Below are 27299 nucleotides of genomic sequence, written 5' to 3'. Positions count from 1 at the left end.
TATCAACATGAACCTTGTGGAACCTCCCACCTGTTGTTATTACGAGCCTGGGGATTTTATGAAGAGTAGCTAGATATATTAGGCCTTCGACAATTCTCCTTTTCATCCGCGTGGGCAACTTAATTTATTAAACCTGTGCGTGCTCAACAAGAAAGAGACAGAAAAACGCCATCTTCTTGAAGCCGGAAAGCTGACATAGGCCTTAACAAACGGACGTTTTAAAATGAGTAGGCTGCTCAGTCGCCATGGTAACAACGCAAAGTACCGGGATTATCGGAAAATAAAATGGATCCGCTGTCAAACTCTGCAGCATGTCATAAATATCCGCAAGTATTTTCAGATAATTTAAACCAGGGGAAAATATGGCAGAAAAAAACATTTCAAGAATATGCGATTAAATAAACCAAACGCTAAAAAGAGTCAGTCTGTTATTTAATGGTGGAAAAAAAATAGAAAATTCATACAAATGTGCAGATAACATACAGAGGTAACACAGAGGGAAAATCGAAGTTATATCCTCATTGTACAAGACAGCTTGCCCGTGTGTGAGTGAGAGTGTGTGTGTATGCGCGTGCATGCCTGTGATTGAGTGTTTTTGACGACGCAGACTCTCAGCTGCCTGGCTGTCCGACTCCATCAAGGCCTGTCCCAGCAGTACAGGCAGACTGCTTAAAGGGACCGTTCACTTTCTGAGGGTTATTTTATAATTACCTCAGTTTTACTTTGTTTTCATTTGGCCCAGAGTTTATAATGTGCAATGAAGGATATTTAAATTACTTACAGAAACAGAATTTACAGTGGCTTGTGTAGAGACAGGTACTCGGGGGTTCTTGGTCTGATGTAAGAAAGTACACTTCATGCAACTGAAAAACGGCTTGTATAGAAATTGTACGTTTCCAAAGACTGCACATATAAGCAGATTATCTTTATAGCGTTTATTCACAATTCTAAAGATAAACATCCATTTTTATATCGTGTCGGTACTCCTTGAGCACAGCGGTCTCCGGTTCAATGTGCCATAGGTAATATTTTCAACTGAAAATAAAACTTAATTGAGTAATATGTACAGTCACTGGAGGCATAATGTTCAGGAGCTGCTTGAAGCATATTTTCTTGCTTTAGACCACAAACCCATAAAAGGTGAATACTAGCCACTGTAAATCCGGTCGTCAGACACCTCTGAAAACATTTAAAACATCCTTCATCGCACACAAAAACTGTCTGATCGAATCAAAATCACAATAAAAAAAAACTATCCTTTTCAAACTACAGGAAAAATCCAGTTTAAAAAAACCCCCAGCCCCTCCCACCCCAGACTCAATCCAGAGTAATGTTGACGGAGGCCAGCGCCTCCACTGCCCAGCTGGGGTACGTCTCTGGCGAGGGGTACATGCGCCGCATGAACGCTCGCACAAACTCGGGGAACCGGCCGTCCAGGATACTCGCCCGCACGGACCGCATCAGTGACAGCTGGAACAAGAGGACAGAGGTTAGCACGTGCTCGCACGCACGCACGCACACGCACGCACGCACGCACGCACACACACACTCCGCATGCATACAAGTTAATGCATATAAGAACGCACATGCACCCACGTGCACACCTGTACACGCCCTAGCGCGCGCACACACACACACACAACATGCAGATTCTCATGCATATACGCTCTCGAACACCCTTGCATCCAAGGGCACCTATACACGCGTTCGCACACACACACAACATGCAGATTCTCATGCATATACGCTCTCAAACACACTTGCATCCACACGCACACCTGTACATGAACACGCAGGCACGCACGGACGGTCCGACGCACCTGGTAGGCGATGTTGTGGATAGTGAGATGGTGCATGGCCGCAGTGTCGCACTTGAAGAGGGCGTGTATGTAGGCCCGAGTGTGCCTGGAAGACGCGCGGCACGCCATCACGCGTGGATAACGCGTATGAGGGGGAAAAAAAACACAGCGAAACATTAAAGATGCATCGGGACTGCTTACTGCTGCTAGGCAGCGGCTACCTCACCAGCAGACAAAAAGGGGTTAACTGTGCTTTGGAAGAGAACAGAATACAACAGAATACCGGTACTTCTCTTAGGGGGGAGTTTAGTTTCAGAAGTATCACTCTCAATAATCAAGAAAGCATTTGCACACACTACGCAACATGTAACATACTGTGTAACGGCTATGATGATGAGCACAAGGCAGCCCCCTCCCTTTGTGGGGGGGGGGGGGAAAGACTGCTAAAAAAGTAACTGATGTTGTAAAGACGGTAAATTACGACGAGAGCCATTCACATTTAAAGTACAATGTTCTTTTCAAACGTTTGTCGTAAAGAAGGACTGCAGTCCCACTGACCTTTTGCAGGTGGGGCAGCCGCAGTCTGCGTCTATGGGCTGGAAGTCCAGGGCAAATTGCTTCTTTTTCAGCTGCAAGGATCCCCAGGGAACCAGCGCCGTTCCGAACCGCTGAAACAAAAATGAATCGCCGGGGACCTGACGTGAACTTTTCTGGCTCACCAGCCACTGTGGCTAGCGGTTTTCCAAAGTCGCTAGCCTCTCGGCATTTACCTGCCAGGTAAAGGGAGAGGAGGAAAGCAGCGGTTCGCGGACCTCGAGGGCCGTGATTTGAGCAACAGGGCCCCGGGGTATTCAATCAGTTTCGGAAAGTCACTCTGAGCCTGTTACACAGATTGCACAAAATCCTCAATATTGCCTTCACCCTAGGATACCCCCCCATGCTGCGAGGATAAGAGAGAGGGAGAGGGAGGGAGGGAGAGAAGGAAGGGAGGGAGGGAGGGGATGGAGAGAGAGAGATAGGGACAGAGGATTTAAGAGGGCGAATACTCACTGCAGTGCGAGTTGGGAAAACGCAGTCGAACATGTCGCACCCCAGAGCGACACACACCACCAGTTCCACTGCGTAACTGCAAAACACACCGCACAACATGGGCAGTGAGCACACACACACACACACACACCACCAGTTCCACTGCGTAACTGCAAAACACACCGCACAACATGGGCAGTGAGCACACACACACACACACACCACCAGTTCCACTGCGTAACTGCAAAACACACCGCACAACATGGGCAGTGAGCACACACACACACACACACCACCAGTTCCACTGCGTAACTGCAAAACACACCGCACAACATGGGCAGTGAGCACACACACACACACACACACCACCAGTTCCACTGCGTAACTGCAAAACACACCGCACAACATGGGCAGTGAGCACACACACACACACACACCACCAGTTCCACTGCGTAACTGCAAAACACACCGCACAACATGGGCAGTGAGCACACACACACACACACACCACCAGTTCCACTGCGTAAACACACCGCACAACATGGGCAGTGAGCACACACACACACACACCACCAGTTCCACTGCGTAACTGCAAAACACACCGCACAACATGGGCAGTGAGCACACACACACACACACACCACCAGTTCCACTGCGTAACTGCAAAACACACCGCACAACATGGGCAGTGAGTACATACACACACACACACACACGTGTGCACACACACGCACACACAAATGCGTGCACACACGCGCGCACACACACACAAGCACGCACACACACACACACACACAAATAAAACACCACCAAAAAAGCTGTAATGCCAGCCAATCATGAGGTTTGTTAAACCATGTTTAAAAAAAAAAAAAAAAAAATCTGAATAATTATTTTCAGTAGAAATAATCTGGTTAGAAGCATTAATTATACAGCAAATTAATTATTTCTGTATTCCCAGGGAGCATATACTCACAAAGAAATAGTAATACGATTTTTATTCTTATTTCTCGAAATATTAATAGCTCAAACATGAAAAAAGAACGTCTGCGATGTAGGCTTTGGTAGCACCTCTGGCTGTGGATGCCCACAGCCATGTAGAATGTGCAGTTACTGACTCAATCTAAAAAGGAAAAGGCAAGGGCTGTAACCCTGGACAGGTGTGTGGAGGACGAAGTGTGGCACAGTGGGTAAGGAACTGCGCTTGTAACTGAAAGGTCGTAGGTTCGAATCCCAGGTAAGGACACTGCCGTTGTACCCTTGAGCAAGGTACTTAACCTGCACTGCTTCAGTATATATCCAGCTGTATAAATGGATACAATGTAAAGTGCTAAGTAAAAGTTGTGTAAGTCGCTCTGGATAAGAGCGTCTGCTAAATGCCTGTAATGTAATGTAATGTAATGCTTGCTGAATAACTCCACCAGGAAGGTATAATGGGATGACAGTGTAGTATAATGGTTAGGGAACCGGGCGTGTAACTCAAGGGTTGTGGATCTGATTCGCAGCTGCAGTTGTACCCTTGAGCCAGGCACTTGACCCGAGTAGCTTCAGTAAAAATAACCAGCTATATAAACGCATTTAAAAAACAAACAAACATGCTAAATGCCAAAAGGACAACAGGTAATGTGCAAAAAATAAAAATCCCCCTATCTTTTTTTTGTGTTTCGCTAATTCCACTGCGCTAACCCCGCGTTCGTGGGCGAGACACACTCACACACCCAGATGTGAGGGTGGCCAGAACACCTGTCGTGTGGCGTCGGTTCAAGGCCCCGCTTTCATGGCATATGCCAACCTGCTGTCGAGCAAACTGGCTGTGGGCACTTGAGACGCAGCTCGAACATTACATCACATCACAGGCGTTTAGCAGACGCTCTTATCCAGAGCGACGACTCACGCAACCTTTTACATAGCACTTAAATTGCATACATTTATACAGCTGGGCATGTACTGAAGCAATGCAGGTTAAGTACCTCGCTCAAGGGTACAACGGCTGTGTCCGACCCGAGAATTGAACCTGTGCCCTTCAGATTACAAGACCAGTTTCTTACCCATTACACTACGCTACCGCCCCAACCCTAGAACCCTGTACAGAGCCCCTCCGCACAGCACAGCGGGGGGGGGGGGGGGGGGGGCGTGCATTCAGCCAGTCCCTGCCACCAAATTCATCTGCTTCGTGACTGATGCCTCTGCAGGACGTGTAATACTGGACCAACGGCAGAGCTTCGTACCCGACGCCCATGAGGTATCTGGGTTTAGTTCGGGGTAGGTAGTCCGTGCTGAGCGTCACCATCCTCCAGAAGTCGTCCTTCGCCTCCCCCCCACTCAGCCCTCCAATGGCGAAGCCTGGAACGTCCCGCTTGGTCATCTCTGCGTGGGACAGACAGACAGACAGACAGACAGACACGCTGGCATGACCCACATTGTCTGCAGACTCACCACAAGGTCAGCTCCTCCATTCATTCATTCCTCTCTATTCCCCCTTTCTAGAAGGTTCTGACTCAGCTTTGGAGACTGACTACATTGTCAGCTATGCATTATTAACAATGAAAGTTCTCCCTCTACCGTTGAGGCTGAAACACATAGTTCACTGGTCTAAACTCAGGCCTTGAAACAACCTACATTCAAATAAACGTACAGCAAATTTGAATGTAATAAGCGTAGCTGCTTAGTTCATTCCCTTTACCCTCAGAAGTGTGGGTATTTGGAATGTTTTTTTTCAGAATTGTACATCAGTGTCCTCCATTGCTGTCAGTTACTAGTAATGATTATGTTACGTCCCCTGCCTCTGCTTGCTTGGGTAGTGCAGGTGGAGGTAGTTGCTTAATTACCTAATTGCCTGATTGCTTCCACCTGCCTGTGGCCCAATATAAGCCCAGTAGTATGTGGAGGAGATTTCTTTGGGCTTGTGATTTGTGGGAGAGCTTGTTTGTGAACTTTGTGTGTTTTTGTTTGTAATTTAGATGAATAAATGTCTGGGTTTGTTTTTAGATCAGTTTCTGTCGTGTTTTTGGTGCATCTGGACTTTGTTTGTTGCGGCCAGTCGAGCCAGCCGTAACAGATTACATCAGCATTAGAATGTTCACATGCGTGATCTCACACCTTAAAGGGTTAGGCGTCTCGCACAGCTCATGCGTTATCCCAGTACGTTTACCGTTCATACTGCTGTGCCCCTGAGTAAGGTGATGAGACCTAAAAGCGTCTTGCTATAGGAACGATGGTCAGGGCGCGGTCGCGGTGAGGTGGAGGCGTGTGCTGCTCGGGCTACGGTCAACGCGTGGCTCCTACCCTCGAGGCAGGCCCGACGCAGCTCTGCGTTCAGCCCGCCCTGGATGATGGCGAACAGGTTCTGACGGTCGGGGTTCCGGTTGGCCGCGATGCAGCGGTCCAGCCAGCGGATCGAGCGCCGCATGGCCTCCTCCACGCGCGGGCCGGTGATGGTGCTGCTCACCACGTCGTCCAGCTGCATCATGATGTCCGAGCCTGGGCACGGAGGGAAGACGCGCCGCCGTCCGACTTTTTAGCCGAGCGCTATCAAAGTAACCGCGACAAAGCGACTATGCACGCGCACCCCCGGCCCGTACACCCACACCAACGACTGGAAACACATTCCGGTCATGTGACGCTTTGAGGTAATGACCAAATAAACATCAGCAAGAATAGAGAAATGGAGAGAGGTAAGACTGACTGATATAATGAACACAGGGAATGGGAGAACCTACTGAATGAGTGAATCTGATTTTTAATGTGGGCCACTTCAGTGTGCAGATGGACTGTACCATTCTTAATGCGGGCCACTTCAGTGTGCAGATGGACTGTACCATTCTTAATGCGGGCCACTTCAGTCTGCAGATGGACTGTACCATTCTTAATGCGGGCCACTTCAGTCTGCAGATGGACTGTACCATTCTTAATGCGGGCCACTTCAGTCTGCAGATGGACTGTACCATTGTTTCCCTGACTCTTCATTATATGGTTGACTCTTCTTACCCAGGCTGTTTTGGATGGCAATAGACTGTTCAGGGGAAAGCAGTATCTCCCGGCCATCATAAGGTGACCGGAACCGGACTCCTTCCTCTGTCACCTCTGATAGCGCCACAAGAGAAACCATCTGAAACCCTCCGCTGTCCTGCAAGGGTTGGGGGGAGGGGGGGGGGGGGAGGAACTAGAAAATATAAGGATTCCATCCCCAGACACTGTCCCCTCCATTCTGATCTGGAAACACACTACTGAAGATGAACTATTTCAGTGGCACACACTGAACTGAAACTAGATGGGGACGTCCCATATCAGTGCTAATCTAATGCTACGTCACACATACGGACAAAGTAATCAATGCTAATGTAATACAAAATCACACATATGGACAAAGCAATCAGTGCTGATCTGACACTAAATCACACAGCTGGGACAAAACGATCTGTGCTAATCTAATGCTACATCACACATTTGGAGAAAAAAAAATGATTGGGGCTCTTGTGATCCGATGTTAATCAGACCTTAACATCTTAAGTCATAACCATAAATCTTACTATCAGGATAAAGCCGTTCAACACAACTGCAATGGCAGATCGCCATCACATACAGGGCACCCACCGCTCCTTTAAATACCGCAGGCCTAGGGAAGGTGGATATGTGTCACTCTCTATCCACTCACTCTCTCTCTCTCACTAACTGACTGATTGACTGACTCACCGTCAGCAGGTTGTTTTTCCAGTTCATGAAGTTGTGCAGGCCCTTGGCTTTCTCTATGAGCTCCGGACCCTTCAGGGAACAGCAGAATCAACACATTAACTCTCCACAACAGAGCTTTTTGTTCTCAGCGAGGTAACAGAACTGTTGCCTGAGTGACTAACCTGACAGTGAAACCTAGACCATGTTCTTTTTATTATCCCAACTACGCATCCCTCCCTCCCACTTTTAAAATGGTTATCATTGCACACAGTTACATTGTATATACTGTAATGCATTACGATTTTAGGTCTACCCTGTTGATTTAATTTACGTTTCCAACATGTCCATGTAGTTATATTAATATTTTGATTGAAAAGGCTGATTTCAAAGAGAAAAACTTGTCATCTATCCAGTGTAAAAGGCATATAAATTCAAAAAGGTTGCTATATATAGCGAAGTGGAGAGTCTTAGGAGCTGTAAACCAATGTCACTCATGAAAGCAAGTGAAAGTCATCGCGTCCATTCCAGCACTATTGGTGTTACAGTAGTTTTGAAAGAGCGGATTCTGCTAATGCATCACAACATAACCACGCTTTTAGGGATCAGGCAGAAAACATATAGGATCACTACCAACAAAGTTTTGTTTCCTCAAAGCATGTTCGTTTGACAGGGTCAGCAGCCCTCAAGCACTACTCTGTGTTTTGCTACAGATTAAATTGACGAAGAAACAACCATTTCCCATCTCAGTACAGAGAATGCGATTTTCCAGAGCGACGAGCGCATGTACCGGTCTCATTCCTAGATGATACGTGTTCGCCAAGCATATCTGGCACCCGAGATCCGCTAGTTGGTCGGCTGTGATTCCCTTCATGGTTCCTTGCGTCCCGACAGGCATGAACACCGGAGTGTTGACCGTGCAGTGCGGCAGCGTTAGATCACAGGCTCGGGCTTTGCTTACGGGGCACTCCGCCAGTATGCGCAGAGCCAGCGGCGGAGCGCTGGAGACAGCTCTCGTAGCAGACACACCGGCATTTACGGCGCCCATGTCAGCCGCCCTATCAGTGGAGGCAGCCATCTTGCAGGACCACGTGAATTACTCAATGAAAGCGGAAGTGCTGTGCTGTGCTGCCACTGGCAACCCTGTTTGATTTGACTACTGACACGATCATTCAGCTTTCAGTGTTTTAGTTTTCTGAAACTGTGCAAATCGTGGCCGATATCACACTGACTTGCTGGATTGAAAACCCAGTTGCATTTTGGTAAGGTTTTATTTTAAATCTCGCTCATTTCAAAACATGTATTTTCCGCCAAATGAGCGAGGCGCAATCGTCATTTATAAGCATTTGAAGTATTATTGTAGTTGCCTCCTGCTCAAAACAAACATAGCAAAAAAAAAAAAAAAAGGCTTTTGGTTTCGTTGTGTAACGTGCTGTATCCACCCCCCGAATATAACGTCATTGCTTTTGCTTTGGCACGAAGTGATGAATAGGGTTTTTGAAATCAGCCTGCTAGTATGACAAACGTCGTGCAGTACAAAATAGTTCCAAATTGTACCCCAGTCTGGTTAATTTCAGTGTGCACCAAAGAGGCTTCAGTCTCTGGTAAATGTTGTCTCTTCTTAATAAAGATAACCTAATTATAAAAGTAATTTACATAAAGGAAATAGATATCCTAAGGAGTCAGGCTACTGATAAGGCCAAGGTGAGTCTTGGAGCTAACTAACGTTCAAGACGAATAATGAGTAACTTATTAAAATAAAGCCACGGCATGATAGATTGGCGTCACAACAATAAAATACCTGTAACGTCCATTTTGACCGGTCTATTTCGAACCTACGTTGCTCGGCAAGGCAGACTGGCTATGCAGAAATAACAGGTTGCGAAGCTATCATAGCTACATAGTGAATGCTGGGCGGTGCTAACTCACAGAGCAAGTTAAACAGAACTACGGCATATGAAAAGATTCGTTCGGAACATGACGATTCATCATAGTGTATTTTCTATGAACACATTTTTTAAATCACTTTTCAAAGAATTGCTACCTGGTGTTTGATGCCGACAACCTAATATCCCCGAGTGTGGATCCTAGATTAGAATATATATTGTTGGGGTTCGGATCAGTGGGACAGTTTATTCTGGGTCGGTATTTGGGTGTTAACCACTTATGTAGTTCATTGGTGTTAACCAGAGACTGTAAAAAAAAAAGGTGTTAACTCCCCGGAGAAAAAATAATTGGGCGGGGAAATAGCAATATGATTGACAATTCAAATGGCCATTGACAGTTATTTTATAGATTTCCGCTGCCAAAGACGAAAGCGCACGGCTTCGTTGACGTTGAACTACATGACACACTATGAACCAATGAATAAGCATATCACATTGATGAGCAGTAAAATTGACCAATGGACGTAACGTATTTGGTTGACAAGGGGTGGAGATTCAATCTCCAGCGGAGGTCGGGTGTTGTTCCACCGGATGGTAGAAGTTTTGTTTAGTGAGTTTTTTTCTCACCCTTTCAATTCGATTGAGTCTGGATTTTTTTTACACTGCCAGTAACGAAGAGTTCACTGCAACTGGGTTTTTTGTTCTGCCGCAATTTCCAATTTCCTTGACGTCCTAATTATTTAGATAAATAAAAGTCAGAAGTTGTTTCAGGGCTGGAACTCAACATTGAAAAGTAACCCGAGCTCTTCGCTACTTTGTAGTCGGAAGACGATCCTAGCCCAGCGGAGCCATGGGGAACCGGGGCATGGAGGATTTGATTCCCCTCGTCAATAAACTGCAGGACGCCTTCAGCTCCATCGGACAAAGCTGCAATTTGGACCTGCCGCAGATTGCAGTGGTCGGCGGACAAAGCGCTGGAAAAAGCTCTGTTCTGGAAAATTTCGTCGGCAGGTAGCTTAACGTTAACAAGCTAATGCATTTGTTTCACATATTTAGCTAACGTTAGCAGGTTGCTGTCTATATAGTAATTGGCTAGCTAACTAAATGGTTATAATGGGAATGTATTGTATTATTGCTTATAGTTTTATGGCACTTTCTTCCCTAATTTCCCAGAACTTCTCTGGTTTTCAGCTACTCGTTTTCCGTGAAGCGTTGTCATACACAAAAACTAACCCAAGTTACGCACGTTACACACATATTGTCACCAGACACACGGACGGTAGTTCATGAAAGAAACAGAATTAACGTAAGTTCCGCCGGTTGCGTGGCGCACCGAGCCTACAACTTAGCTAGATATCTGAATGTGAAGGACTGCTTTGTAAATGGGGAAAAAAATAGTTGTTTGCGTAGTGGAGTCTGGAACAAATGCGGAAACTGTGTGGTTAGCGTAGCTGGTAGTTATCTGACTGCATTCTTTAGTTTCTCTCCATCTTTTTTTAATTTTCCAGTGAAGGGTGTTGGTGTTTTGTAGCTTGCCGGTGAACCTTGTGTTTAATTGTCAAGGTAATAAATAGCCAACAATCAAATGTTACTTTTAATAAACTTTAATGGTTATTGTTAGCCAGCCTGTACGTAATCCTTTCACATATGTTGATCGACACCAGGAAAACGTCAATGATTTGTACTTTTAATAATACTTTCGTTTTGTTTAGCCAGGACCATTATAACTTACACAGTTCTCACACGTCTGCCAGTCCTTTATTAGAAAGAATGCACAACTGTCTTGTTCTTAGGAGTGTCCTTTGACGTGGCTAAGTCATTGTTTGAGGTCGCGTTAGCCATAGGAAATGGTTAGATAGCTAGCTACCCTAGTGCCGGGGTCAGTGCAGAATTTGAAGTTTGATATAGTCTAACGTTAGCTAAGTTATCGTTACCTAGCCAATGTCTGAAATACTGAAGTCAAGAGATGTTTGATTGCAGAGCCGACCATAATATGTTCAGAGGGCATTGTGTACGTTCACTGAAATGTTGTGATTTTTGTGGTATGGAAGTAAGTGTGTCATGAGAGGTGATGATGTCACGGGTGCTTAGTACTGTTTCATAGCTGATTTTCCTGTAATGAAGAGCACACCAGGACTAGTCATCGGACAATAATTTCCTTTAGATTGCTGAATATTTCAGTGGTTTTATGCTGCGCGTCTATCTTCTGCTTTTGATTTAACATTATTGTACGTTTTCTGAAAGGCAAACTGGGTTGTCACCTGATTGTAGCTCGAACAGAGAGCCAGCTTTCTCACCAGCTTGCTCACTATACTTAAAATTTGAAGTCGTTACCGGTTACCTTGGTTCCGTTTGATTTTCAGAAAGTCAGCTCCACTTTTGAATGCCTGATCGCCTGTAATTAGTATTTGACCATAAGGTTTAATTTGAAAACCCACGCGCCGTGATTTTTTTTTTGCTCACAGACTGAAATTAATATTTTTAAAACATAAAATCAACATATTTATAATGGCTCGCTGGTCGTGTAATATCCAGATGGAAACATAAACGACAACTCGGTTTTCCAAGAAGTTTAATATTACACTCGCGCCATTCTGCACGGGTGGAGTTTAGAATAAATGCTCCCACTTTGAACCGAGCCCCTCCCATTTGGAGGTTGTTCCTTCTCAACTGGCGGTGCTGTATGGGCTGCAGTACTGTAAATCCACAGATATTAACATAGACAAACGAGACGGTCAGCTCTCGCCGCCTTATCATCTGTTCTTATCAAGAGCAGTGTAACCAGAATTTCCAGTGCTGTATTAGTTTGACAGGGCCTAGAATCGAGAACGTTTTGTTTCAATGATAGGAAAACAATGCTTCAAAGAATATGAAGTCGATCATCTGGTTGACCTATTCGGCATACCCGTGGTAATCCATACTTGCTGGGTTTTGCACATCGGGGTGGAGATCAAGGCAGTCGGTGGTTGCTGTCATCCTGAATTTGTACATCAGAGAGAGTCACGGTGTGGGGGAAGGCTGTGGTTGGTTGCTGCGGTCCTGAATTTGTACAGCAGAGGGAGTCGGGGTGTGGCGTGGGCTCTGGCTGCTTGCTATGGTTCTGTCCTCTTTTTAAGAGACCTCTTTGCTAATCTAGCTCTTACATCTGTGACTGGACCCACGTGAACACATGCCGTAAACACATCCGCGTACATTCACAAACACAACAGCTCAGTCAAACAAATGTACGTGCGCAGCAGCGGTCTTGCGCAATGCAAACATTAAACAAACAGCTAAAGGTTTTTACACACCCACTGGTGCATGTGAGCGCCCTGTGAAATCACTTGGGTACATGCCACACGTGTGCACGCCCAGAAGGAGGCTACGTTGCCCCCGTGCGAGATTACCTCCAGGGCTCCCTTGTCAGGCTCTCCCAGGTCGCTTCTATGCTATTCCCTTGTTCTCTGTTTTCCCTCCGTCTCTTTCTCCCTGGAAGGCTGTCCCTTCCGCTCTGTGTTGTTAGTTAACCCAGATTGCCCTCCCTCCCTCCCTGTCCCAGACTGCTCCCTATTTTAGCTGACTCCTGGGCCCACATGGGTTGTGCGAGATTATCGGGCGAAGACAAAACAAATTCTCAAAATCAGCTCGTTCTGCAGGTTTTGTCTGTTCCACACACACACAAAACACACACACACACACACACACACACTCACAGACACAGACACATACACACAGCACTACAGGGGGGTGTTTTCCCTGTGTGTGCCCTGCAGCCCTAAAAAATAGGCAGCAATAGTGGAGCATTGTGTGAGGGCCTGCAGCCCTAGCACACAGGTGCCCTATGATAAGAGATCAGGAAAAGCAGGTCCTCCTCTGCCCAGGCCTGGTCAGCACTAGAGGAGCTGCCTGCACAAAACGGCCAGCTTTTGGCTCCATTGACTTTGCATGTTGTGTCGTCTGTTTTAAAAAAATATTTTAATTTGGGTTTAATTGATTTTCCCGAGAGATCTGTTGGTAACCCTCCCAGTTCTGGAAGTGTCTGTTATTATTCTGATGGTCGTGCTGCTCTGGGTTTGATTGTGTTGTCCTGTATTTCTGATGATCGTGCTGCTCTGGGTTTGCTTGTGTTGTCCTGTACTTCTGATGGTTGTGCTGCTCTGGGTTTGATTGTGTTATCCTGTTTTTCTGATGGTCATGCTGCTCTGGGTTTGATTGTGTTGTCCTGTATTTCTGATGATTGTGCTGCTCTGGCTTTGATCCTGTTATCCTGTATTTCTGATGGTAGTGCTGCTCTGGGTTTGATTGTGTTCTGTATTTCTGATGGCTGTGCTGCTCTGAGTTTGATAGATTATCCCTTGGGAGCTACTGTCCATATAATTATTGTTCAAGCCCCTTGTGTTGAGTGTCTGTAGGCCTCTAATCTAATCTCGGACACACACTTTGACTCCGTATACAGTTTGTGTTCTCAACAGGCAACACCCACCGAGCATACTGGTGGGTGTATTTGTGTATGACTATCCTGTCTTTCTGTTATTATTACATATGTGTGTCTGGTATTTTGTGTGTGTGTATGTGTGTGTGTATCTGTCTCTGTGTGTGTATGTGTGTTTACGTGTGTCTGTCTGTCTGTCTGTGTGTGTGTGTGTGTGTGTGTAAGAGAGGGAGAGTGTGTGTGTGTATACACGTGCGCGGAGAGCTGTCCCAGTGGTGATGCCATGCTGGATATGGAGCTTGTATCGTAAAGTACAGATGTGTTTGGGCGTGTCTGTAATCTGATGGCTGTGGGTCAGGCAGTAGTTCTCTCTCTTGCTCTCTGTTCTCTGTTTGGATTCACCGCACACCCTAGCAAGCCTCTAGTACACTTGCAGGCCAAGGCCCTGCCAGTCAACCTGACACACATAAAGTCCGTTAGCCTGCAACCGTTCTGCAGTATGTCTTAGCACTGCACTGCTCTCAGTCAGTCACTGAGTTCTCTGTGTGGTTACCCAAGCGCCCACTGAAACTGCAGGTCACAGTCACAGTGCTCTGTGAGGTTACCCAAGCGCACACTGAAACTGCAGGTCACAGTCACAGTGCTCTGTGAGGTTACCCAAGCGCACACTGAGACTGCAGGTCACAGTCACAGTGCTCTGTGAGGTTACCCAAGCGCACACTGAGACTGCAGGTCACAGTCACAGTGCTCTGTGAGGTTACCCAAGCGCACACTGAAACTGCAGGTCACAGTCACAGTGCTCTGTGAGGTTACCCAAGCGCACACTGAGACTGCAGGTCACAGTCACAGTGCTCTGTGAGGTTACCCAAGCGCACACTGAAACTGCAGGTCACAGTCACAGTGCTCTGTGAGGTTACCCAAGCGCACACTGAGACTGCAGGTCACAGTCACAGTGCTCTTTGAGGTTACCAAGCGCACACTGAAACTGCAGGTCACAGTCACAGTGCTCTGTGAGGTTACCCAAGCGCACACTGAAACTGATGGTCACAGTCACAGTGCTCTGTGAGGTTTCCCAAGCGCACACTGAAACTGCAGGTCACAGTCACAGTGCTCTGTGAGGTTACCCAAGCGCACACTGAGACTGCAGGTCACAGTCACTGAGCCCTCTGTGAGGTTACCCAAGCTCCCACTGAAACTGCAGGTCACAGTCACAGTGCTCTGTGAGGTTACCCAAGCACACACTGAAACTGCAGGTCACAGTCACAGTGCTCTGTGAGGTTACCCAAGCGCCCACTGAGACTGCAGGTCACAGTCACAGTGCTCTGTGAGGTTACCCAAGCGCACACTGAAACTGCAGGTCACAGTCACAGTGCTCTGTGAGGTTGCCCAAGCGCACACTGAGACTGCAGGTCACAGTCACAGTGCTCTGTGAGGTTGCCCAAGCGCACACTGAGACTGCAGGTCACAGTCACAGTGCTCTGTGAGGTTGCCCAAGCGCACACTGAAACTGCAGGTCACAGTGCTCTGTGAGGTTACCCAAGCGCACACTGAAACTGCAGGTCACAGTGCTCTGTGAGGTTACCCAAGCGCCCACTGAAACTGCAGGTCACAGTCACAGTGCTCTGTGAGGTTACCAAGCGCACACTGAAACTGCAGGTCACAGTGCTCTGTGAGGTTACCCAAGCGCACACTGAAACTGCAGGTCACAGTCACAGTGCTCTGTGAGGTTACCCAAGCGCACACTGAGACTGCAGGTCACAGTCACAGTGCTCTGTGAGGTTACCCAAGCGCACACTGAAACTGCAGGTCACAGTCACAGTGCTCTGTGAGGTTACCCAAGCGCACACTGAAACACAAAGTCATCTGCCTGGCAGTTTATCGGCACTTGTCGCCATTCTGTTGTTTGCGGCTAACGGGTTGAAATAGCGCCTCTCGCTCTTCCTCACAGCTCGGTAAATTCCAGAAACCCTCTCTCTCTGTCCAGCATGCGTACGCGAGGTGTGCCTCTTAGGTTTCTTAAAAAAAAAATTAAAAAAAAAATGCACCAAAAACAGTGAAAATTTAACGGGATGATGTAAGTGCTTTAAAGGAGTACCATGGTGATTTTCACACTTTCTCGGTTTTATGTGCTATTTGCACAAGAGGCATTGAAGAAACACAATGAGCAAAGTATTAAATATGTCCGTTCTGTATTTTTGGAGAAATATGCGTTTTAAATTCATCGTCCTATTTTCAACCGGTTGAGAAAGTTGTCATTTTTCTACGTCACGAATACAGTAACCACTCCCATTTCCACGCCCCGTAAAGAAATCTGACAAGAAAACACCGTCCTGTTGTTCAGACAATGCAAATATTTGACTAACGTTAGGTTCACTTAAATTAGAGTGGCTTTAGATTATTTCTGGTTAAATTCATTTAGCTAGCTAGCTAACGTTAGCTAGCTAGGAGGTTCGCTTTCATAAGGCAATGTTATCGATAACGTTAGCTTGCTAGTTTGCTTTTATGAGGACGTTATAGTTGTGCTTTTATCTTAACTTGGCTAGCTAGATAGCAAAAATTATAATTGGATATAAGTCAACGTCCTTACTTTAGCTATCTATCGATACTTGATATACTACTAAGCTAGCTAGCTTGTGAAAATTCAGTCTCCCAAAAATAGCGCTTATCATGGGGCTAGCTATGGTAACGGGGCACGGTCTGTCAATCATAGCTAACTGACAGTTCTCATTACCACGCCCAGACGGTTCGGGTGAATTTTTATCGTGGGAAATTTAGGCTTAGAAAAATATGTTTTAAAGTACATTGAAATGACTGAAGAATAAAAAAATTATGCACATTTGTTTTGTTGTTGCCTGAAGACAACTGGGAAGTGTCACATTCAACCACCATGGTACTCCTTTAATGGTGAGTAGCTGTTAAATTCCTTATGAGACGCCAGTGCTTGTGTGTCCTTCCCGATGTGCCCCAAGAGTCTTCAGCTCCGACAAAGAAGAACGCAGCCCAATTAAAGTGCTAGTGCGATTAATGATTAATTGCTGCTCCCCCATAGCAATTAACTTGTGCTCAATTATATTTTGTAATTAAATTAGCTGGGATGACAACAGCACAAATGTAGCGCCACGTAGCCTCGCAATAGAAATACAGAGCGTGAGTAGGGTTTGAAAAAGCAGTGGTGCATTAATGAAGTTATGGAAAGGGATTTTACAACTCTGGGTGTCATGGCAATGCTGGGATGCTCTCACCATTCAGAGGAATATGCTTCTTAAGAGTGTGCGTGTGTGTGAGTAAGCGAGTGTGTGTTTGACATCGTGAATGCGTGTGTTTGTGTTCTTGACAGCAAGTATGTATTGCGAAATGTATTGATACATTTTTTTCGTATAAGAAGTTGGAACAACCCTGTAGAAAAAAAATCATTATTGCAGTTGCAAAGCTGTAGCTAAGCTACAGATTAGCAGTTGTTTGCAAAACATTTCTGTGTGGTGAGTGTGTGTCTGTGTATGTGTGATTTTGCGAGCGAGAATGAGAAGGTGTATGAGAGTTTGTGTGAGTGAGAGACAATGTGTGTTAGTGTATGTGTGTGTGAGTGAGAGAGGTACAGTGTGAATGTTTAATAAATGAAGTGATATTCTTTTCACCTCTTCAATCATTTACAGCACATAAATAATGAACATGAATCATCCTGTCTATGTGTGTGTGTGTGTGTGTGTGTGTGTACGTGCGTGTGTGCACGCACATGTATGTGAGGACATATGTGTCCAATTGAATGTATAGGGTCAGAAGTTGTGAGTCATGTAACTGGACCTTTGTCCATAGAAACTGTATGGTGGGGTAGGATAATGGATGCTGTATGGTGGGGTAGGATAATGGATGCTGTATGGTGGGGTAGGATAATGGATGCTGTATGGTGGGGTAGGATACTGGATGCTGAATGGAGGGGTAGGATACTGGATGATTTTCAAGATATTCCATGACCAGGACACCCAGCGCTTTTCCTTTCAATCACACCACCCTGCTGGATCGCAGCAGCCCTCCGCCTTTCCACTGCTCGATGAGAGGCGGGGTCTGACCCCACAGCCCCGCCTACTTTAGCCCGCCCGTCTGCACCCCCGCGCCAGGTTAGCCAGCCGTATGATGGGAAAGCCTGGGGGCACAGACATGTTATTTGCGGTGATGATCTGTCAGATTAATAAGAAAGCATGTCAGACAATTCCATGCAGAGGTTGTCCCGATGACCCATATTTTAAAATCATGGTGCCGGATCAAATTTTCTGTCAAATTGAAGGTAAATGTGTATGCTCTCAGAATATGTATTTGGTTAGTGTTTTTTTAAGCTCGGTCATTCCTTAAAAATTAAGTTGAAGTCGGGCCTATGGATTTTGCCCAAAAATATGAAAGTAGGCCTGGATGAACCTTCCAGCAAAGGAAGTTAATGATGGATGAATATATAGGCTAAGCATCATATTTCTCTGTGAATTGTAGGCCCAGAATTCCTATAATCACTCACATATGTATTTTAGAAACTGTTTAATGTTATTCCGTTACCATAGAATTTTTTTTTCCATTTCTTTTTGTTGTGGAGGGAAGGGGATTTATGTCCATATGTGAGGAAAGTAGGAGCAGTGACAATGTGGTTTTGTTTCGGCAATCTCTTGTATCATAATGGAATGAAAGAAAAGGTCACACTTTGAGCCAGATACTTGCTGGTGTTTATTTGCATTGCATTGAATAAATGTTACCAGGGCTGTCTGTCATACGTGATTTAGTGCACATGTAGGATGTATTCATGTTCACTAATGGTTTCCATAGCATGCTAAACACTGAATGCAAATATCCATACAACATGTGGGTGCTACAAGTCATTCTCAGGCATGATGTTAGTCGTTCCATCTCCAAAGGAGTTAACAAGCTGTAGGCCTGAAAAGTGCAAATAAAGTTTTCCACATTCAGCGTATCATATCAAAGCTTGCCGCCCAGGTTATTAAAAATAACTTAAAGTAAAAATTTGCTTCGCAAAAACCAGAGTAAAATATGAATTTTAATGGAAAACCGTTGTCTATTTTGAGACATTCTTTTAGCAAGCTTTTTAGCAAGTGTGTTGATTTGCATATTGGCATACTATGCAGGACTTCTTTTTTTTTCCTTGCTGTGGTCCTATTCTTGCAATCAAAGAAGTCTCCTCCTGCGTCATCAACCCCGCCCACTCAACCCGAGTACTTGACTTCAGCCATCTAGCTACCTAACATAGCTAGCTGGCTTGCTAGAGATAACATTAGAGATAACAGGTCCAGAAGAAAACATGGCAATGCTCAGTTAAAAAAAAAAAAGTAAAAAAACTGGCAGGCCTCAGGCCTCAGCGATCCTGTCCTGTACAGGAGCTAAACGCTTCAGTCACAGTAATTGCGTCTGTGACCGCCGGTGACCGTGTGACACATTACCAGCAGCGCAGGAAGTGACGAGGTCTGTCCCTGACGAGTGGAGTGGCCTTCATTCTGGATTTCATTAAAATGTTAAACCACGCTCTTAATTACACAACATCGCTGAATATTATTATTTGATTGTTCAAAACTTAAAAGGCACATTTGTCTGGCTCTGTTTTGCATTAGTTTGAAATTCATCCGGCGGGGATGATTATAATTGTAATTGTTTCCAAATTTTTTTTTTTAAATATTTTTTTTTTTTCCCCCAGGAGGCAAAGTGTTTATTAGCTTTGCTTATTAATTTCTTTTTTAAATCTTGGGGTAGCTCTGCATAACTGAATCAATAGCACAGGAATAAGCAACGTTTGAGTGTTTAGTTTTCTTCCTGCGTTACTCCTTGGTCATACACAGTGAATTGTGAATGAATGTAGAACCGGTGCTGGTGAAGAGCTTGTGTGGTGTGCGCAGGGATGCCGCTCTCGTTCTCTGCTTCACTCAGTCACTCTCACTCTCACTCTTTTTCAGGGACTTCCTTCCTCGAGGGTCAGGCATCGTCACACGAAGGCCGCTCATCCTTCAGCTGGTCAACAATAAAGCAGGTGGGTAGCGGTCACCCGGAGTAACTGTGATCACCAGAGAACTAATCACCCGGAGTAACCAATTACACAGTGACTCATCACCTGGAGTCACACGGGGACCTATCACCTGAAGTATCCAATCACACAGGGACATTAGAGTGTGATTGGATACTCCAGGTTATAAGTCCCTGTGTGACTCATCACCTGGAGTAACCAATCACACCGTGACTAATCCCCTGGAGTAACCAATCACACCGTGACTAATCTCCTGGAGTAACCAATCACAGTGACTAATCCCGTGGAGTAACCAATCACACAGTGACTAATCACCTGAGTAACCAATCACACAGTGACTCTAATCACCTGGCCCTTTCAACAGTCTATTTTCTTCTGTCTCTCTCTCATACCATCTCATGCATTAATACAAAATGAAAAACAGCACACACACACAATTGCATTTGCGTTTGTTCTTACTACTTGGGTTAATTTGAAAAATGTCTTTTGTTTTGTTTCTCTTTATGTCTCTCTATCGCACTCTCTCTCAATAGAATATGCTGAGTTCCTGCATTGTAAGGGGCGGAAGTTCGTGGATTTTGATGAGGTGCGGGCGGAAATCGAGGCGGAGACGGACAGAATCACTGGAAGCAATAAGGGCATCTCCCCCATCCCCATCAACCTGAGAGTGTACTCCCCAAACGGTAACACACTACCCGCTACACACACATTACACCTTACACACACCCATCCCCATCAACCTGAGAGTGTACTCCCCACACGGTAGCACACTACCCACTACACACACATTACACCTTACACACACCCATCCCCATCAACCTGAGAGTGTACTCCCCACACGGTAACACACTACCCGCTACACACACATTACACCTTACACACACCCATCCCTACCAACCTGAGAGTGTACTCCCCACACGGTAACACACTACCCTACACACACATTACACCTTACACACACCCATCCCCATCAACCTGAGAGTGTACTCCCCACACGGTAACACACTACCCACTACACACACATTACACCTTACACACACCCATCCCCATCAACCTGAGAGTGTACTCCCCACACGGTAACACCTACCCTACACACACTACACCTACACACACCCATCCCTCAACCTAATGACCCCACGTACACTACCACACACCATACATCTCCCACCCCTAAACCTGAGAGTGTACTCCCCAAACGCTAACACACTTCAGATCACATGCTCATTAAATACATGCTCATTGTGTCATATTACTTTATCTCTCCCACTTCCCTCGCTCTCCTTCCTCCTCCATTGGTAACATTATCCGCTCTCTCTCTCTCTCTCTCTCTTATTCTTTCTTACCCACACTCTTCCCCCACTGTTCTGTTTCTCTCTCTCTTTCTGTAACATTATCCACTCCCTCTCCCTTTCTCTCACTCTGTTTTTCTCTCTGTGTAACATTACCCTCTCTCTCCCTCTGTCTGTGAAACCCAACTCCCTGCCTCCCTCTCTCTGTGTAACCCCGCCCCGTCCCTCCCTCCCTCGCTCTGGCAGTGCTGAACCTGACCCTGATCGACCTGCCGGGGATGACGAAGGTGGCGGTGGGGGACCAGCCTGTGGACATCGAGCACCAGATCAGAGACATGCTGCTGCAGTTCATCACCAAGGAGAGCTGCCTCATCCTGGCTGTCACGCCCGCCAACACCGACCTGGCCAACTCCGACGCCCTGAAGATCGCCAAGGAGGTGGACCCCCAGGGTACGCACCCCCCCCCACCCCCCCCAAATCCCATCAACAGCAAAATGTACAGGGCATACTGCTTAATGTAGGAGAGGGCGGAGAAGACAGGGTGTTGGGATAGAATAGAATAGAACTCCTTATTGTATATATGATACACAATGGAAATTTTCCTTCACCTGAACATTCAACCCTGGCACTAATACCTGGATGGATGTGCACTCTGATTAAAAACTGCACAGCTTTATTAAAACTCCAAACTCCAAAGCAAAAGGCCCTTTGCACAGCATCTCCTGGCCACTGTCGGCTCCATCTTCCTGCCCAGATCTCTGACTGAGCAAAGTCACTTCCTGTCCAGATCTCTGATTGAGCAAAGTCACTTCCTGTCCAGATCTCTGATTGAGCAAAGTCACTTCCTGTCCAGATCTCTGATTGAGCAAAGTCATTGCAGACAAATGTATTTTTTTTTGACAAATTGAGTTTTCCTTGCCTATGGGGCCCTTAGTCTCCTACCAGAAGGCAGTTTTGGGATCAGTTGATGCGACGGGAGTGGTCCTCCACTGTTTGTTGTGGCTTCTTTCTCATGGCAAGGCTGTACAGGGGCTGCAGTGGCGCTTAGTGGTTAATTCTCTGTTCTTCTACTGGCCTCGTGTGTTATTTGTGATAGTTCTGAGTTGTTATGGCACATGGTCAGATTAGGACTGCAGGGACGAGATGGATTATAGACATGGGAGAAAGAGGATGGGGAGAAAGAGGGGAAGACACTGGGGCAAAGAGAGAGACTGAGAGAACAGAGGCTTCACTGTCCGACCCCTGTCGTCCTTGGGCTGACCTTTGACCTCCGCCAGGGCTGCGAACCATCGGCGTGATCACCAAGCTGGACCTGATGGACGAGGGGACGGACGCCAAGGACATCCTGGAGAACAAGCTGCTGCCGCTGCGGAGAGGTGGGTGGACGCTCACACACACGCGCGCGCTCGCACGCGCTCACGAGCCGACACGCCTGACGGCTACCTGCGTGCTACCTCACTTCCACAGCGCTGAGGCGAACGCGCTCACAGACCTGCGCTTGCTGACCCGCTCTCGCGCACAAGTGCCTCGCTGCTACGCAGAGGTGCACACGGTTACTCAAATGCGTGTGCTTTTACGGATGTTTGCACACACGCTTCCACACTTACGTGTGCGTATGCACTTGGTCACATGCTTATGGAATAGCGTGTCAATACACGTGCTTGCACGCTATGAATGCTTCCATGCGCTTACGCCATTACACGCAGACACACGCGCACACACACACACACACACACAGCTGCCACTGTGCAGAGACACACACATGCACGCACACGCGCACAGTTACGGGTCGTAAATGGGTCTCAGGGACGTGCGTGCACAGCAACCTGGGCGTGTTGCGCCCCCTGCAGGTTACATCGGGGTGGTGAACCGCAGTCAGAAGGACATTGACGGGAAGAAGGACATCCGCATGGCGCTGGCTGCGGAGAGGAAGTTCTTCCTGTCGCACCCCGGATACAGACACCTGGCCGAGCGCATGGGCACCCCTCACCTGCAGAAGACCCTCAACCAGGTCTCTCTCTTCTTTCTTTCTATCTCTCTCTTCTTTCTTTCTCTCCCTCTCTCTTTTCCTTCTTTCTCTCTATCTCTCTCTTCTTTCTTTCTCTCTATCTCTCTCTTCTTTCTGTCTCTCCCTCTCTCTTTTCCTCTCTCTCTTTCCCTTCTCTCTCTCCCTCTCTCTCTCTTCTTCTCTCTCTTCCTCTTTTTCCTTTTCTCCTCCTCTCTCTCTTTCTCCTCTTCCTCTCTCTCCTCTCTTCTCCTTTTCTTCTCTCTCTTGGCTCTCGTCCTTTCTACCTCGCTCTCTCTTCCTCATTCGTCCTTCCTCCTCCCTCTTCTCCCTTTCTCTATTTGGCACTCACTTCCTGCTCCCGCTCTCTCCTCACGCAACTGACCAACCCTTCTCGTGATCCACTGTACTCCGGTGACTACTGCAGTAGCTGCAGAGCCCTGCTGTTACTGGAGAAGCAGGTGGGGAGTACAGATGGATAGCTAGTAGCTGCCAGAGCACAAAGCCGTCTCTGAGAAGGCAGGGCTGTAGGCAGTAGAGAGTGGAAGTGAGCCCTGAGTAAGGCGTAGAGCTAGGACGTGAGGCCCGCTAGTAAGTGAGTAGAGGCTGGAGTGGAGTAGAGGCAGTAGAGTGGAGTAGAGGGCAGTAGAGTGCAGTAGAGGCAGTAGAGCTGGAGTAAGGCAGTAGAGTGAGTAGAGGCAGTGAGAGTAAGGCAGTAGAGATGATGAGCAGTGAGTAGAGCATGCAGTAGAGGCAGTAGAGCTGGAGTAGAGGCAGTAGAGGTGGAGTAGAGGCAGTAGAGCTGCAGTAGAGGCAGTAGAGGTGGAGTAGAGGCAGTAGAGATGCAGTAGAGGCAGTGGAGCTGGAGTAAAGGCAGTAGAGATGCAGTAGAGGCAGTAGAGGTGGAGTAGAGGCAGTAGAGCTGGAGTAGAGGCAGTAGAGGTGGAGTAGAGGCAGTAGAGGCAGTAGAGCTGGAGTAGAGGCAGTAGAGGTGGAGTAGAGGCAGTAGAGGCAGTAGAGCTGGAGTAGAGGCAGTAGAGGTGGAGTAGAGGCAGTAGAGATGCAGTAGAGGCAGTGGAGCTGGAGTAAAGGCAGTAGAGATGCAGTAGAGGCAGTAGAGGTGGAGCCTCACTCACACCATTTGCTGCTTTCAGGATGGTGCAGCAGTTCGGGGTTGACTTTGAGAAGCGAATCGAAGGTTCGGGAGATCAGGTGGACACCGTGGAGCTGTCGGGCGGAGCCAGGATCAACCGCATCTTCCATGAGCGCTTCCCCTTCGAGCTGGTCAAGGTACGCCCCGCCCCGCCAGGCCCCGCCCCGTCAGGCCCCACCCCTCTTTTTATCATGATGGTTTGTGACGTATGGAATATAAAGTTTGGAATCCCAAATGTGACTTGAAATGTCACAGAATGTCAGGCTTTACCTTCAGGCATTTCAGGCACTTCAGGTGTTTGTGAAACGTGTTCACCTGCGCCTCTCAAGCGATTGTCTCTCTCTCCCTCTCTCCCTCTCCCCCTCTCTCTCTCCCTCTCTCCCTCTCTCTCTCTCTGTCTCTCTCTCAGATTGTGTTCGATGAGAAGGAGCTGAGGCGTGAGATCAGCCACGCCATCAAGAACGTCCACGGCGTGAGGCAAGTGAAGCGCGGCGACCGGCCTACACACACCCCCGCCAAAAACACCCCCCCCCCCCCCGGCGCACAGCTACCGCCTGTGACGCTACTGTAGGGCCGCAGGAGGACCCGCCCGATTCTAACTCCACCAACTGCCGTTTTAAGGGTTTGAAATTGCACTGCTGTAAAGATGTTTGCTACGGGAGGTCTTCACACTGTGTTCCTGCTACAATTACACTATACCGTAACACCTTTACTGCAGAGTTCTGTCACAGTTGTGTAGCGTTATGGTAACGTTGCTGTGACGTCTCAGTTGTAACAGACACCCTGAAGGCCGGCATGCTGTTCACCAATCTGTCTGTATCATTTCTCCCCCCATTTCTCCTACCCCATCTTTCCCGCTCTCTTGTTTTGCCTTGTCCTCATTCCCTTTCCCCTCTGTCTCTTTTGTATCCTCGACTTTGCCCCCCCCCAACCCCCCCACCCCCCCACCCCCCTGGTCTCTCAAAGTAACCCTGATAAATAGTATTATTGCATGTCTGGATCAACCATTGACAGTGAAGTCCACAAACACTCAGTAACCAACAAACCTGTTCTCACTGTGTCAGTTTGTTTTTTGTAGCATGTGAAATCTAAACCCATGTCATTCTCTCCTCTTTTCTTTCTCTCCCCATCCCCAAACTTCCTCACTATCCCCACTTCTCTGTGGTTGTGTGTGTGTGTGTGTGTGTGTGTGTGTGCTTCTTTCCATCTGTCTGTCTTATCTGTCTACATATTTGTGTTTGTCTGTCTGCCTGCTTGGCTGTGTAACGGTGTCATTGTGTTGTGTTTCTGGGTTTGTGTTTTATGTGCGTTTCCATCCATCTGTGTCTGTCTGTCTGTCTGTCCATGTGTGCTTGTTTGTGTGTGTGTCTGTCTGTCTGTGTGTATGTATGTACGTGTGTGTGTGTGTGTGTACGGGTGTCTGTTTGTGCGTGTGTGTGCGCTTTTTCTTGTGTGTGTGGGTCTGTCTGTACATGTATATGTGTGTGTGTGTGTGTGTGTGTGTTCGTGCGTGCGTGTGTGTGTGTGTCTGTTCGTGCGTGTTCGTGCGTGTGTGCGTGTGTGTGCGTGTGTGTGCGTGTGCGTGCGTGCGTGCGTGCGTGCGTGCGTGCGTGCGTGCGTGCGTGCGTGCGTGCGTGCGTGCGTGCGTGCGTGCGTGTGCGTGTGTGCGTGTGTATGTGCGTGTGTGTATGTGTGTGTGTGTGTATGTGCATTCAGAACGGGGCTGTTCACTCCAGACCTGGCGTTTGAGGCCATAGTGAAAAAGCAGGTCATTAAGCTGAAAGAGCCGTGTCTCAAATGCATCGATCTGGTCATTCAGGAGCTCATCAACACCGTCAGGCAGTGCACCAACAAGGTACTGCCTCCTGCCACCGGGGGCGCCCTGGAGCCTCGCTGTCCCAGGTCCGCTCTGCAGGGGCGGGGGGTGGCGGAATCTCGCCTGCTCCAGCTGAGGACTGCTTGAGACAGAGGGTTCCCCCCCCCCCTCCCCGCGCGCGCTGTGGTTGTGGTTTTGGGTGTCGGGGTTTCTGGAGACTGGACCGCAGTTCGCAACGGTCGAGCGTTCCTCTCCAGATGCCTCCCGTCTCACGCTGACGAGCCGCAGGGTTCTCCCCCTCCTCTCTGTTCTGAACCGGGGCGCTCTGACCACGGTCAGGAGGGCAGCTGGGACAGGCCGGGCCTGTGAAGCAGGACGGGCTCTGGGCCTTTACAACAGGACCTGAGCGGGCTGCTGTCTGGGTCTGCTTTGCTTAGTTTGGCAGAAGGAAGTGCTGTCGCTCTCTGTGATGGGGAGCCCCGTCAGTCCGCTTCACCTGCCAGCGCTCGTGAAGACTTTATGGATGTGAAACTAAAGAGCTGGCCTGCTGTGGAAGAGTCCAAACACACAGCTGGAGGCTAACGGTGTTAGGCTCACTGCTGAACGCAACAATGCTTTCAACAGCCCAGAATGCTGCTGCTTCCTCTGCCCTTTAATTATTTTATGCGACGAGTGAGATGGCAAGTGAGCGGCACTCTGGGAAATGGAGTTTTGGCTGACCTGCTCTGGTGGGGTTGTTGTCATCCGTGCTTTGTCCTCGTGGCTTGTTTGTTCAGGTTCAGCCGTCTGTTGTCTCTCCGTCAACACCAGCCAAAACTCCCCCAGTGAACCCCACTAGTGTTGCCCGGGGCGACGTTTGCCTATCTGCCCTCAGGTTTTTTCCAGATTATGGGATGGAGAACCCTGCCGCTCGTCGTCGTGTTTCTGCTTATGACTCTTGACGCCGAGTGGAAAAACTGACTAAACTAAACAAAAAACCCTTTGTCTTATTTTTCCTCTCTACTCCTTTTTTTTCTCTTTCTGTCCTTTCACTCTGCTTCTTTTTTTTTGTTTGTTTGTTTCCCTCTACACCTGTCACCTGACACTTCCTTCTTCCAAACCCCTCCTCCCAACCCCGTCCGTCTCACCTAAAATGCCCCCCCCCCCCATAACTCTCCAGAACGGGGCTGTTTACGCCCGACCTGGCCTTCGAGGTCATTGTAAAAAGGCAGATTCTCAAACTGAGAGAGCCCAGTC

At 47.6% G+C, this 27299-nt stretch overlaps 2 protein-coding genes across 4 annotated transcripts in view; one reads left to right on the top strand and one right to left on the bottom strand.

Annotated features, from left to right (window-relative positions):
* Nucleotides 1–415: 415 nt before the first annotated feature.
* Nucleotides 416–8756, bottom strand: qtrt1 (queuine tRNA-ribosyltransferase 1). Of its 3 annotated transcripts, none has more exons than XM_064315487.1 (9): nt 8455–8754; nt 7518–7586; nt 6813–6951; nt 6111–6305; nt 5054–5192; nt 2850–2925; nt 2358–2467; nt 1821–1905; nt 416–1470 (listed from the first exon to the last, which is right to left on the bottom strand). In XM_064315487.1, the coding sequence occupies exons 1-9, from the start codon at nt 8569–8571 to the stop codon at nt 1318–1320; spliced, it is 1083 nt and encodes a 360-aa protein (XP_064171557.1). In that variant the 5' UTR covers nt 8572–8754; the 3' UTR covers nt 416–1317. The 3 variants fall into 3 exon arrangements, 2 of the variants coding, with proteins under 2 accessions (XP_064171557.1, XP_064171555.1); XM_064315485.1 differs by having other exon boundaries at nt 8284–8750; XR_010326675.1 differs by lacking the exon at nt 416–1470 and adding an exon at nt 2570–2679 and having other exon boundaries at nt 8284–8756.
* Nucleotides 8757–9995: 1239 nt separating this feature from the next.
* The window catches only part of LOC135244088 (dynamin-2-like), a 34200-nt gene continuing 16896 nt past the window's right edge, over nt 9996–27299 (top strand). Inside the window, exons 1-10 of the mRNA XM_064316287.1 lie at nt 9996–10390; nt 19733–19806; nt 20334–20483; nt 21336–21539; nt 22367–22465; nt 22940–23100; nt 23472–23555; nt 24193–24384; nt 24657–24724; nt 25964–26102. Coding sequence (XP_064172357.1) covers nt 10230–10390; nt 19733–19806; nt 20334–20483; nt 21336–21539; nt 22367–22465; nt 22940–23100; nt 23472–23555; nt 24193–24384; nt 24657–24724; nt 25964–26102 — 1332 coding nt within the window. The 5' untranslated portion in view covers nt 9996–10229. The remainder of the gene's footprint in view (nt 10391–19732; nt 19807–20333; nt 20484–21335; nt 21540–22366; nt 22466–22939; nt 23101–23471; nt 23556–24192; nt 24385–24656; nt 24725–25963; nt 26103–27299) is intronic.

This window comes from Anguilla rostrata, chromosome 17 (genome assembly GCF_018555375.3).
Source record: "Anguilla rostrata isolate EN2019 chromosome 17, ASM1855537v3, whole genome shotgun sequence".
Taxonomy (NCBI): Eukaryota; Metazoa; Chordata; class Actinopteri; order Anguilliformes; family Anguillidae; genus Anguilla; species Anguilla rostrata.
Note: the sequence above shows the minus strand (reverse complement) of the source record. Positions and strands in the feature narration are given on the sequence as shown.

Bases quoted from the DNA above. Each gene is read 5' to 3' on its own strand.
- qtrt1 (XM_064315485.1), bottom strand. From the start codon at position 8,571: ATGGCTGCCTCCACTGATAGGGCGGCTGACATGGGCGCCGTAAATGCC. The intron at 6,952-7,517 runs GTGAGTCAGTCA...CAACCCTTGCAG, and splicing joins GGAAAAACAACCTGCTGACG to GACAGCGGAGGGTTTCAGAT. The intron at 1,471-1,820 runs GTGCGTCGGACC...CTCTTGTTCCAG, and splicing joins TCCACAACATCGCCTACCAG to CTGTCACTGATGCGGTCCGT.